We start from the raw sequence: 13,689 nt of genomic DNA, 5'->3' as shown, positions 1-13,689 counted from the left end.
CCCAGCAGCGTGCCTCACAACAGCCAGATGGTGGAGACAACCGGGTGTCCATCGCGGGATGAATGGGACACAACATGTGGTTTTGCCGATACCCATACAGGGCTGTCCTTCCAGACAATGGAAGGGTTTTTTTTTTTTTTAAGTTTATTTATTTATTTTGAGAGAGAGATAGAGAGAGTGCATACCAGCAGGGGAGGGACAGAGAGAAAGGGAGAGAGAGAGAATCCCAAGCAGGCTCCACACTGTCGGCCCAGGGCCCGACACGGGGCTCGAACTCACGAACCGTGAGATCACGACCTGAGCCGAAACCAAGAGCTGAATGTTTAACTGACTGAGCCACCCAGGTGCCCCAGACAACAGAATGTTATTCAGCCTTAAAAAGGAATGAAATCCTGATACATGCTAGAATACGGATACACTTGAAAACATTAGGCTAAGTGAAATAAACCAGACACGAAAGGACAAATATTGTACGATTCCACTTACTTGAGGTCCCCAGGCTAGGCAGATTCATAGACAGGCAGCAGATTAGAAGCTACCCGGTACCTTAGTGCCACCGAGCTGCACACTTAAAAATGATGACAATGGCAAATTTTACGTCATGTCTACCTTACCACGAGAAAAAGAAGGAGGAAGGGGTAAAAACCGTGGAGAGCTCCAGGCAGGCGAGGTCAGCGGGAAAAGCCAGACCCTGCAAAGCACGTCTTTCCAGGTACTTTCAATGTTGAATTGGAAGCTTCCCCGAAAATACCCCAAACCAGGCAATAGCAGGGGCCCCCCTGCTCTCCCTCTCCCGGTAGAGGACTGGCCCTGCCTGAGCAAATGGTCCAGAGTTAGGGTTGCGAGACTGAGGAAACCAAATCAGAGGACACCCAGTTAGATTTGAGTGTCAAATATTACGATGCTTTGGAATATACTTACCCTAAAAAAATACTTGGGGTTTATCTGAGATTCAAATATAACTGAGTGCCTTGTATTTTATGTGGCAATACTATCCTTGGGGACCTCTTCTTTTTAAGCACATCTATTAACATCTCCATCCATCTTTTTATTTGTTTGTTTGTTTGTTTATTTTAAAGTGATCTCTATGCCCAACCTGGGGCTTGAACTCACAACCCTGAGATCAAGAGGCACATGCTTTACCAACTGAGCCAGCCGGGCGCCCTCCTGGGGGACTTGTGTAGGGTCCATGAAGGGGGCCATGTTCCCTCGTGGCCCCTTCAGGCCACCAGCTGGGACAGTGTCTCACAGGCTGCCTGAGACCACATAGATGCCTGGGGCCATGCTCAGCATTGGCTTTGCAGGAGGCAGTGGGGAGAAGCCCACCCATCCACCCACCTACCCACCAAAGCCGGTCTGAGGACACTCCTAACAAAAGTCTGGACAAGGAAAGTCTCTGTGCCACAGGTCATGCCCAAGCTGGCTTTTGAAGGATGAATAGGAGTTTGCCAGGCCAACCATAGGTGGACTAGGAGAACAGGTTTTCCAAGGAGAGGAAAGGCAAGTTCCCTGGCTGGGGGAAAAGATGGCAGAATGATTGGGAAGGAGAGAGAGAAGAGAAAAAGGAATAGGGCAAGGAGAGAGAAGCATAAGAAAGAGCAGAGGGCTTGGATCCAAACAGACCTGAGTTTGAGTCTGGCTGTGTGTGATCCAGGGTGAGTCTTTGTTCCTCCCTGAGCCTCAGTCTCCTGATCTGGAAAGTGGGACAACAGTGCCCCCTGGTGGAGCTGCTGTGGGATTAGCGACAATGCAGGTTTAGTTCGGGATGACTGTGTGGGGAGCACTAGCGGCTGGCACATCGTCGTCCACTTCTGTGTATCTTCTGCGTCTCACGGGGCCTGGCACGCCGCTGCTTCGCAGGTGGGTGGGTGGCAGCTTGAGGCTGCCGAGGGGGCTGGCCCCAGAGCCTTTTGTAATGTGCCCCCTGGGCTTCTCCCTGCCAGAGAGGGGAAGGTGTTGGCTGGAGCACTCCAGGCCATGAGGGAGCAGGGCCAGAAATAGGGGACGGGAGTGAGGTGAGTCGTACAAGCACAGGGTCCAGTACTGTCATGATTTAACATTTTGATCATCTGTTCATCGTGACTCTCTTTGCATGACTCTTGACATTTTATTTATTTTTATTATTTTTATTGTGTATTTATTTTTTGAGAGACACACACACACACCGAGTGTGAACAGAGGAGGGGCAGAGAGAGAGAGAGAGAGAGAGAGAGACAGAATCCCAAGCAGGCTCCAGGCTCCGAGCTGTCAGCCCAGAGCCCAACATGGGGCTCGAACCCACGAACCGAGGGATCATGACCTGAGCCGAAGTCAGATGCTGAGCCACCCAGGCGGCCCTGACTCTTGACTTTAAAAATATATATATTATACTAACCTGATTTTTCTGGATTCCTGAGTTTGAGGCCCCCCCCCCCCCCGCTTTGATTTTGTGCCTGAGGCAAGGTCCTCACCTGCTGCACCCTAGCCTGGGCCTGGGACGGACACTTGGGGTCCAACAGACCTATGAGGAAATGTACCAAGCACCCCAGGGACAAGGCAGGGAGCCCCAGCGCTGCATGAAATTCTGCCCTTAGCGCCAAGGATGACTTATCTGTGTGCTGAGCTTTTACAAACTGATTTCGAAGACATTAAACAAGGCGGCGGGGGGTGGGGGGGGGAGGCAGAGCAGAGATTATTACCCCCTTTTATAAGCCCATGGGAGGGAAACCCAGCGAGCAAGGTGGAGTCAGGGCTAGAGGTCCCGACTTCCAGCCCCCTTTTTTGGGATGAGGCCGTGAAGGCCCAGGTTAGACAGATCGCCTGGGGGACATTCCACCCCACCTTGGGGGGGGGGGGTGATGGGCAGGGGCCTCTGGCACCCGCAGTCAACGCCCTCTTCCCCTCCCACACGGGTCTCCAGGAGGATGGCCTTCTAGGACAGCTCAGCGACAGCGCCGAGGACCTCAGCTTGGACTTGGGGGCCCTTCAGGGCAGCGAGTATCTCCAGGACCTGGGCCTTGGGGCCTTTTCCCACAGCCAGCCTGGGGAGGCCAGGGACAGCGGCCCCCCCAGTGAAGAGGCCGGAGGAGATTCGCCCTTCTCCAGCTCGGCAGAGTCCCAGGGCGGGCCTCGGAGACGCAGCTGGGAAAGGTCTCGGAGCTGCTCCGAGAGCTGGCAGAGGTCAGGCTTCCGCGACGCGCCCCCAGGACAGGGCGGGGCCTCGCCCCTGCAATCTGCAAGGGGGCGGGGCGGTGTCTGCAGGGTCGGCGGAGGAAGCCCCAAAGACCAGCTCCCCAGACACACATGCGTCCCGCACACACAGCCTGTGAGGGCGGACGAGCCCGCGTGCCCGCTGAATAAGCACGCACGACCCCGAGACGAAGACCGTAGGCTCGCGCGGCAGGTGCACACACGGGCCCGTGCGCACCGAGCGAGCGTACCCGCCTGCAGGCGTCCGTGCTCGCCCAGCTCCAGCCCCTACATAAAAGCCTAAATGTGTGAGGTGCCACTGGTCGCGCATGTATGCACCGAGCCACGGATGCACTCGTGATTAGAACACAGACGTGTGCTCGACTCCACACACAGCAGCAGCCCCACACAGTGGAGGGGGGCTTTGACCGCCCCCCCACCCCGCACCTGCCTCCCTCAACCCCTCCCAAGTCACCGCAAACAGACATCCGGTCTGGGTAAACATGATGTGTCCTCCGTGCAAAGGTGTGGACCTACCTGCAAAGTCCCCAGCAAGGCTCCCCCGACCTCTCCTTCCATATGGGGAGACTGAACACCCCCCTATACCCTGACCACTCCTCCCTGCCCCCCGGGAAGGATGGCCCACAGGTCCCCCCAAGCCCCTGGATGTGGAGCTGGGGAAACAGCCCTGTGGAGAAGACACACTGAAGCCCTGCCTTCCTCTCTTCTTCCGCCAGGCTCAGCCTCCAGGCCGCGGCTGTGAACGAGGGGCCCTGTCTCCCTCGGACGCTGGCTAGCCTTGCTCTGAACTTGCCGGGAGAGGATCTGCAGGCCTGGACCCAACAGTGTCTGTCTGGGGGTGCGACCCCAGCAGAGCACCCGGGCAAGGTGGGTGCAACCCATGACCACCCTCGGGACCACAGCTCGGGACCCAGGAGCCAGCGCGGCGGGTGGGAGGGAAGAGGTTCCTTACCTGCAGCTAGTGGGACTTAACTGTCACAGCGGGGTTGTTCATGGGGCCGCCCATAACCGGGGAGTCACTGAGTCCTGAGATTCCAGCCCAGGCCTGAGCGTTCTTCACTGGGGTGGGGTCCACAGTAGGGGATCCTAGGTCACAAGTCTAACCCATGGTCTGGGAGGCTGGGGGGATGTCTCTGCATTTCTGCAGCTGGAAGCAAGCCCCGTTGGTGACCGGGTAGATCTCGTCTCAGGTCTGGGACTCCAGCCTCAGGGCTGTAGCCTGTGGCTGAGGCATCTTTGGCCAGGACCATGACCTGGGGAGAAATCCCTGATGGGCTGACATCCGGAGCTCAGATTTCGGGGCTCCAGCCCTCGGCTGCTGCTGCGGGGATCTATCCCTGTGCCCGGTGGCTGAGGCAAGCCCCCGCCAACGGCTGGAGGATGGGGCTAGGGACCCTCTATCTGGGGAGCTGGCCTGCAGTCCGGGCTGCCTCCCTGGCTTATCGAGATGCCTATTCCCCACAGGAATGTGACAGCCCTGAGAAAAGAGTGAGGTCACGGTCGGTTCCCGTGTCCTTTGATGAAATCAGCTCCCTGGAAATCTCTCCGGCTTTGGAGGTGCCCACTCCTGCTGTTCAAGGTAGCCCAGCCTGGGGGGGTTCCCTCATTCAAACCAAGAAGGGTAGGGGAGTTCTGCTGGGGGACTCCCTGGATGGGACCCCAGTTGGGCCTGAGAGTTTGGGAAAGGGCTGCTGGTGGAGGGGGCTTAGGGGCAGGAACTGGGGCCCTACTCCTTGTGGGGGGTGGGGCAGAGGGGGAGAGGCCTCTGGCATCTGCCCCATCCTTCTGGGCCTCCAGCCAGAGTGGACCGCACCACCTCAATGCCCTCGCTCACCTAGGGCTCTTCTGTCTCTGCCTCTGTCCCCTCCTTCGTCTCCCTCGTTATCTCTGAATCTCTGTCCTAAGAGCCTGTGTCTCTCTGCTGTCGGATAGACCCAAAGTCTAAACCCAAAACTACCACTTTTCTTTTTTTTTTTAATTTTAATTTATTTTTTTTAATGTTTATTTATTTTGGGGAGAGAGACAGAGACAGAGAGAGACAGAGCACAAGCAGGGGAGGGGCAGAGAGAGAGGGAGACACAGAAACCGAAGCGGGCTCCAGGCTCTGAGCTGGCAGCTCAGAGCCCGACGCGGGGCTCGAACCCACAAACCGCAGGGTCTACCACTTGCTAGAAATCTCTGAGCCCTTGTGGCTTTCTCTGTAAGAAGGGAGCAATGAGCATATCTCCAGGGGGCTACCTGGGGCTTCACTGAGCACACTTGTGCACAGCACTTGGCATACAGTAAGCACTCCTGAGACACGGGACGGGGACGGGGGGGGGGGGGGGGGGGGGGGGGGGGGAGGGAGGGAGGGACAGGGGTGCACTTCCAACACTGGATCTCTGCCCCCTTGGTGCCTCCCCTCCCCGAGTGGCAAGCCCCCTCTGGACGGTCTCCAGTTCCGCAGGGATGGGTCAGAGGGGGTCCACACAGGGCCGGCCTGCCCCAGAGCCCCCTGACACCTATGCCTCCTGGGGTGGGGGCCGCTTCCAGGCCTGGAGCCGCCGGTGCTGGAGTGCATGGAAAAGGACCACGTGGAACCGGATCACGTGTGAGTGTCTGCCTCGCGGTGGGGAGGGGACCCCCAGTGGACCGCCAGGGGGCCAAGGCGGGGGTCCCTCCCAAGCCCCCCGTGACCTCGGTCTTCTCTCCCACCCCATCCCTCTCCCAGAGGAGAGACCCAGGCCCCTCAGAAAGGTTCTCACTATGGCATCAGGGGAGGGGCTGAGCCCCCCGGGGCAGGGGCTGGATGGGGACCTGGGGACCGGCTGGGCAGTCACAGCGCGTCTTGGGGGATGTGTCTACAACCAGGGCGACGGTGCGCTGTTTTTACACACTTCCCCCGCCCCCTACCCCAGGCTGATTGTCCAGAAGGTGCTTCAGGAACTTCGACAGTACCACGGGTGAGTGGGAAGGGGGACACACGTGAGGGAACGGGGCTGGGAAGACAGACCAGACGTGAAGGACAGTGTGGGGAGAAAGCCTGCGGGGACAGGTGTGGACAAGACAGGGAGATAGGGGAGAAAACAGGGATGGGAGAGGTGGGGGGAGGAATGCACGTGGGAAAGGACAGGGGACATGTGGGGGGTGGGGGGACCCAGCCCAGAAGGTACCTGTACACAAATGAGAAACGATGCCTCTTTCCCAAGACACTGCCATTTGCTAGAAAGTCTTCCTGACGTGCTGATTTTGTTTGGCCGAGAGGTGTTACCCCCCCCCTGCTGGGAAACCAGTCACAGTGACCGTGGATAGAGCCCACAGTGGGAGGGATGGTGGGGTCCTGGATGTGGCTCCAGGGCACCGGAAGGTGGGGGTGGGGGGAGAGGCAGGAGATGGGACATCTGGGGAAGGAGGGGCTGCCGACCCACTCATCTGTCCCCTCTGACCCTGCAGGGCCCGACAGAGGGCTCGCTTGTCAGTGAGCCCTGGAGAAGCCCACTCAAACCTCACCTGGTTTGAGTTCCTGTCTGAGTAAGTTTGCAAGTGGGAGTTTCGGGCTGGGGCCCCGTCCTGGCTTTGCGCACATCTACCAGTGGCCCTCTGTGCAGGACCCTAAGCTGGGGGCGGGAGGTGGGGTCCCCCCCCCCCCCCGCCATCCTCTCACTGGAACTGCCAGGGCAACGATGGAGGTAGGGGCTGGGGAGGCGCCTCATACACCTTGGAGGGCAGAGGAGGACTTCCGGGAGGAGGCGACGGCTTGAGCTGGCTTCCGATGGAAGAGTAGGGGTTCACCAACACATGGGGAGGAGGACGGGGGCAAGAAAGGGGTGCCTTCCCGGGGAACGGAAAGGCCTAAGGAATGGTGTCAGGGTGGGGCTGGGAAGAGGGAAGGTGAGGGAAGTCAGCAGGGGTCAGATCACCTCTGAGACTCTGGAGCACCACTCTCTAGTGATTGGTAATGGCGAGCACAGACTGGGCTGGGGGGAGGGCAGGGTCTGCAGACTGGAGGTGTGGATCTCCCTCCAGTGGATAGATTCCGCAGGGGCTGGGTTTGTTTGCTGCTGACTCAATAAATACCGTTGATCCTTGAACAACACGGGTTTGAACTGCGCGGGTCCACTTATCCGTGGATTTTTTTCAATAAATACTTGTACAGGACCCTAAATGTATTTTCTCTTCCTTATGATTTTCTTTTTAAAAAAAAAAGTTTATTTATTTTCGAGAGAGAGAGAAAGCGAGTGGGGAAGGGCAGAGATAGAGAGGGAGACGGGGAATCCGCGCAGAGCCCCACGCAGGGCTCGAACCCGCGAACCGCAAGATCATGACTTGAACTGAAATCAAGAGTCGGACGCTTAACCGACTGAGCCACCCAGGCGCCCCTCTTCCTTGTGATTTTTGTAGTAACATCTTCTTTTCTCTAGCTTGCCTTATTGTTAGCACACAGTACCCAATACCCATAACACATAAAAAATGTGTTAATTGACAGTTTACGTTTTCAGTAGCTAAGTTGTGGGGGAGTCAGAAGTTATATACGGATTTCTGACTGTGCAGGGGGTTGGCGCCCCAACCTCTGCGTTGTTCAAGGGTCAACTGTATTCATTAAATGAGGGGGTGCCGGTAATCCAGGAGAGGCATGACAGTGAACCGGGGCTGGGATGTAAGGGGGAAGAGGAGAGCAGGATTTGAGAGATACCCCAAAGGAAAAATGGGCAGGATTCGTAGGCTGATCAGAAGGTGGGGTCGCGGGTGAATAGCAGGGAGGAGGCAGAAATGGACAGAGCCAAGATTTCCAGCCTGGGCCCGCTGAGGGACCCCAAGCTTGAGACCATGTTGCAGTCCCCTCTGTGAACCTGGTACCCCCATCTCCTGGAACTTGGTAACCATCTGTGTTTGTTGAGTGAATAAGTGATTGAGAGGAGGGAGGAGAGAGTGCGGGGACCACAGAAGAAGCGAAACAGGACGAAGGGGACGCGGGGGACAAATTCCACGTGGGGTCCAGGAGCGACCTGGGCCTGCCGCCCCTCCCTGTTCATCTTTCCACCCCTTAGGAGCGAAGACAGCGCCAGCAAGATTGAGCGGAGTGACAGGAGCACCAGGGTGAAACGCAGACTGAGCTCCCTCCGCTGTAGAGTCACCAGACAGAAGGAGAAGGTCAGGGGGCGCCGGACCGGGGTGGGGGTGGGTACCCCGTCCACCTTCTCCACAATTGTCAGGTTGCCCCTGGCCCTGGAGCCCTGTGACGCCAGGGAGATCCGAATGCGCGGGGCGTTCTGAGGTTCGCTTCTGTCCCCCACAGGGGAAGAGCCCAGCACAACCAAAGGACAAGGGTCAGGATGCTAGAGAGAGGAAGGAATGCATCCATGGGCACCAGCTGGCCCAGGGGACGTTCGTCGGCCACTCCAGCTGTCCCCTGTGCGGCAAACCCTTCCTGAGCTCTGGTGAGTCCGGTGGCCCCGCCAAACCCTCCGGATGGCAGCCAGTCTCTCAACTTTACTGCCTCTAAATCTCTCTCTCGTGGCCTCCTGTGCTGGTTACTCCCTCAGCCCACTTCACCCCTGCCAAGTGGAGGCTCCCTGGAGAGCACTGGGGGCCTAGGGGCAGGGACCCTGTGGCTACCTCGGTTTTTTGTCGTTGCAAAAATCCTCTGGCAAAATTCTGACTCAGGCGGTGGGTTAGCTAGGGCTGCCTGACAAAATACCACGATCTGGATGGTTCGAACAAACAGAATTGTACAGCAGACGCTTGAACAACGTGGGGGTTAGGGACGCTGACCATCCCACCCCACCCCCACTCTGCAGAGTCTATATACAACTCTTAGCAGTATTTTGGCACAACAAACTAACTCCTCCTACCCCTCCAGAGGGGGTGAGTAGCCCCCCTTTCCCCCCCTGGACTTTCAGTTTAATTTTCTATTAATTTTTAAATCTTCGTTTATTTTTGAGAGGGAGAGAGTGTGTGCGCGAGCGGGGGAGGATCAGAGAGGGGGACAGAGGATCCGAAGCGGGCTCCGCACTGACAGCAGAGAGCCCGATGCGGGGCTCGAACTCACGAACCTCTAGATCATGACCTGAGCCTAAGTCCAACGCTCAAGCAACTGAGCCCTCCAGGTGCCCCTAGACTTTAATTTTAGAATCACAGAAAAGTGGAGAGAGCAGAGAGGGTCGCTTTCTAACTTTCCTCCCGGTTCCTGCCATGTTAGCATCACCTGTGACCACAGTACATTTGTCATAACTTAGGAACCAACATTGGTGCAGTAAGTTTTTAAGTTTTTTAAAAAAATGTTTATTTATTTTTGAAAGAGAGAGAGAGAGACAGAGCATGAGTGGGGGAGGGGCAGAGAGAGAGGGAGACAGAATCGGAAGCAGGCTCCGGGCTCTGAGCTGTCAGCACAGAGCCGGATGTGGGGCCTGAACCCATGAACCGGGAGATCATGGCCTGAGCTGAAGTCGGACGCTTAACCGACTGAGCCACCTGGGCTCCCGGGGGCAGTATTATTCATCAAACTAGATTTTCCTCAGATTTCACCAGATTTCTTCTTCCACTCAGGTTCTCTCTGTTTCAGGACCCAACTCAGAATACTGTATTATCTTTAGTCATCCTGTCTCCCTAGTTTCTCTGGCCTGTGAAGTTTCCTCAGTCTTTCTGTATTGCTCGTGACCTTCACGGTCTTGAGAAGTATCAGCTGGGTTTCTAGTATGATGTCCCCCATCTGGGTGTGTCCCATGCTTTCTCATAATTAGGGTTATAGGCTCAGGAACCTTCTTGCCTCCTCCTATCAGGGGATAAGTGCTACCGACACAACACCCCTGAGGATATTAACCTTCACCCCCTGGTTAAGGTTACACCTGCCAGGTGACCGACTTTTCCCTTTCCCTACTCTGTGCTTTGGCAAGAAGTAACTCAATGCAGCATACTCTCACGATGGCGGGAATCAAGGTCTGCCTCCTGGAGACAATTTTCAGGACAGATCTTTGAGATCACAGAAGATTCGAGTTTGTGTAAAGGAAAATATGTGGGGTGCCCTTAGCATGGTGCCTGGTACGTAGGGGTACGTAGCGTCCATCATCATCACCCTGTATCGTCGAGTTAAAGCTAGCGTCGAAACCACAGACCCCCAACCATACCCCCATGCCTGTGTAAGGAGGCCTGTGGGGCCACAACGGCCGTGACTCGCTCCCAGCAGGCTGAGAGTACCCGCCCCTGCCAGGTTTAACGAGCCACAAACCTACCTACCGCTGGAGGCATTCAAAGCCAGATGTTACTATCTGTCCCTTAGAGGAAACAGCCCCACAGGAAGTTCCGCAGAACAGGGAATGAGTCACGCTCCAGGTAATTACGGAGGGCAGGTCTCCAAGGGTAAAGCGGAGATGCTTTCCCAGAGACCAGCCCTGCCGACAGAACACCATTCCGGACAGTCTTGTTAATAGCCTTGACCTCTGAGGTTCCCCATGGCCTGACCCCGCCTACCTCTCCACTTTTGCCCACATACACCACCTGCACCTTGCTCATTCAGTGCTGTTCCTGGAACTCCCTCGGCCGCATAACTCTTACTCACCCTTTAACCCAAAGCCACGGCCACGTCCCCCAGTAGGCCTGGATTGTGGATTAGGCGACTGTATCCGTGTCCGAGTGTCTCTTAGGGCAGTTGCTGTTAGCCGAGAGGACATTGGCAATATCTGGAGGCCTTTTTTTTTTTTTTTTTTTTTTTGTCGTCAGAACTGGGGTGCTACTTGCATCTAGCAGATACGGGCCAGGGGTGCTGTTCAACATCCTCCAACACATAGAACACCCCCCGACAACAGAGAACCATCCAGCCCCAATTGCCAATAGCTCCAAGACTGAGAAACACTGCCACAGACTCATGTTCCCAACGTCTCCTTAGCTCTTAGCAGAGTCCCTGGCCCATGACAAGGACTTCATAAATGCAGAGCGGTTGGATACATACAAGAAAGATAAGAGATACCTCTCCTTTTTGCCAGGCTCTTGAGGAAGTTGGTGTCTACGTTTAGGGGAGAACTGTATCAACCTGAAGGTTTCTATATCCAAGGTAGCTATAGAAATAAGGATCCTGCCACTTTTCCTGCTTAAAATCGTCAATGGCTCCCCATTGCCTTTGGAATAAAGTCCCAAAGTCATAGGAACTCTGAGAGTGAGCATTTACACATCCATTGAGACCTCAAAAGCACCTGTGTCAGGGCTTCTGACCTCTGAGGAAGCACGTCCCTGTGCTTCCGGAACCTCCAATTTCCTGGACGTGCTCCCTCTCTTGACCATGATGCAATAGACTTCAACTGCAGGCAGGTCGCTTGGGGACTCTGCTACCCTGTTTCTGAACTGAGGGCTCTCGACCACAGATTGTGGGTGTTTTGAAGTGGGTTTGGCTTGGAACGATCTCGGCTTGGTTGGCCAGCTTGAACCTTGGGCGAAAGAGGTGCTTGGCTCCTCTCCTGGTTACTGCCCCACTGCCACACCAGGGGTGGGCCTGGGAAGGGGTGGGGCAGCCTCAGAGCCCGAATGTCTGATCGTGCCGGGGGAGTGCTGAACTGGGGGAGGGGAGGCATCTGGCATTTTTTTCTGGTGTCTACTAACACCTGTGTGTGTTGGGGGGGGGGCGGTCTGGCTTGTATTTTAGACTCTGGACACTTGTATGGGGGTATCTACTAGTATCTGTGTCAGAGGTATCTGGTATGTGTTTGGGGGGAGCCTCTAGAAGTTTCTGAGTAGGGTTTTTGACACGGTTCTATCTGGGGGTGTCTGATGGCTCCTGGGTGAAGATGTCTGGTACTTTGGGGGTGATTTGGCATGTTTTTCAGATTCTGAGTCGTTTGGGGGGGGTAACTAACAGATCTAGGTAGGGTGTCTGACCTATTTGGGGTACCCGAAAGCATGTTTTGAGTATCTGATGGCACCTGCCTGGGTGTCTAGTATGAGTTTTGGGTATCTGGACAGACCCATGTAGGGGTGTCTGGAACGACTTGAGAGCCATATGGCTTTTTCCCAGACTTGTCTAGCTTTCTGCAATCCACGCTGCCCCTTCTTCGCAGGTGACAGACCTGTTCGGTCCATTTCTTGTACCCTGTCCTTAGACTCCTCGCCCTGGGCCTCGGTCCCCTGCGACGTCCCCCGGCGCCCGCCGATCCCCGGTTCCAGGCACCCCTGATTCCCTCAAGATGCCCCCCCAGCCCCGCTGACCCGCCCCCACAAGGATCGCCCTCACCCTCACCGCAGGGACCCTCCCTGTTCGGTCCCGGGGTCCCCCCTCCCTGTTCGGTCCCGGGGTCCCCCCTCCCTGTTCGGTCCCGGGGGTGCCGGCGGAGGACCCTCCCCGCAGCTCCAGCCTCAGCCTGAAGCAAAGTCCGCGCGAGCCACGCCCCCTTCCGGGCCCACGCCCTCTGACCCGCCCCCGGGGCGGGCACGCGCGTGCGCAGCTCTCCCGCGCGGCTTCCCACTTCCGGCCCCGTGCGGCGGGCTGCGGTGGATCCTAGGAGGCCGGGCGGCAGCGGCGGCGGCGGCGGCAGCGGAGGCGGCGGCGAACGGCCTGCGGGGACCGGGCCAGGTGAGGGCAGCGGACCGGGCCCGAGGAGAACGGAGCTCGGGAGGGAGGCCTCGGGCCCCGGGAACGCGCCATCGAGCCCCGGGGATGGCCTGGGGCGCCGGACCCCCGGAGCTGCTTCAGCCTCGGGTTGGGCCCCCCTGGAGTCTTCCAAACTGGAGGGCGGGTCCTGCCGTTCAGGCTGCCCCTTCAGTGCATGTGGGCTCCAGCTGGCGAAGGCAGAGGTGCAGACGGTGCCCGCCGGCGCCATCCGAGCTCCAGCCCTCGGGCGGTGCAGCCTCCCCCCAGCTCAGGTCTCCGGGGTCCAGGTTCTGGAGCGCCCGGGGCGGGACTGGGGATATAGTGATAAGCATAAACAGTGACCAGCTCTGTGGTGCTTCAGGCCTCTGTGCAGAACTCCCTCCGTGGAGCGGACGCCCTCCGAGCTAGAGAGCGTCTGGGCAACAAAACTATACCAAGAATGTGTGCTTTGGATCATCCTCCAGTTCCTTATGGAAGAATTTTAGATGTTGCGGTGCTGCTTTCTTTGCAGGGATGAACGAGAGGCCCTTGATCTTTGCATGGTCTGTGGTCGTTACCGTCCCCCGATCTTTTTTACCTGTTGCTCTGTTGGGATGGAAGCCTTAGAAGAGATGGCTGGCGCAGAGCGTAAAAAGTTTTCTTGGTGGGCGGGGGGTCCTCTTTAAGTTTTACCTAGAAGTGAAGGACATAGCTCTACCCCCTTCGCCTCATTTGGGGAGAGTGGAACTCCATCCAGCCAAAAGCCTTAAAGGGCCTTTTTCTTGTCGAGGAGAGAGAGTTCAGGACAGCATAAACAGCCCCATGGCCTCGGGCAATTTGGAGATGATTTTACGGGTGATACATTGCATATCTGGCTGGGTGAATGGTTAACCCTGAAATTGTGTGGAGAAGTGCCAAGAGCGCGGGCTTGAGTGTGAAGTCAGATCTGGGCTGTGGTCCCAGCGCCG

General features: G+C 56.9%; 1 protein-coding gene across 1 annotated transcript in view; it reads left to right on the top strand.

Moving 5' to 3' along the window:
- The window catches only part of ARHGEF18 (Rho/Rac guanine nucleotide exchange factor 18), a 79,976-nt gene that overhangs the window by 11,991 nt on the left and 54,296 nt on the right, over positions 1–13,689 (top strand). Inside the window, 8 exon segments of the mRNA XM_019427844.2 lie at positions 2,900–3,159; positions 3,906–4,056; positions 4,654–4,768; positions 5,722–5,779; positions 6,087–6,131; positions 6,622–6,699; positions 8,217–8,319; positions 8,465–8,606. Coding sequence (XP_019283389.2) covers positions 2,900–3,159; positions 3,906–4,056; positions 4,654–4,768; positions 5,722–5,779; positions 6,087–6,131; positions 6,622–6,699; positions 8,217–8,319; positions 8,465–8,606 — 952 coding nt within the window.

Source organism: Panthera pardus, unplaced genomic scaffold (genome assembly GCF_024362965.1).
Source record: "Panthera pardus isolate Hobbes unplaced genomic scaffold, ASM2436296v1 HiC_scaffold_8, whole genome shotgun sequence".
Taxonomy (NCBI): domain Eukaryota; kingdom Metazoa; phylum Chordata; class Mammalia; order Carnivora; family Felidae; genus Panthera; species Panthera pardus.
The sequence above is the reverse complement of the archived record's forward strand: the minus strand, read 5'-3'. Positions and strand labels throughout refer to the sequence as shown.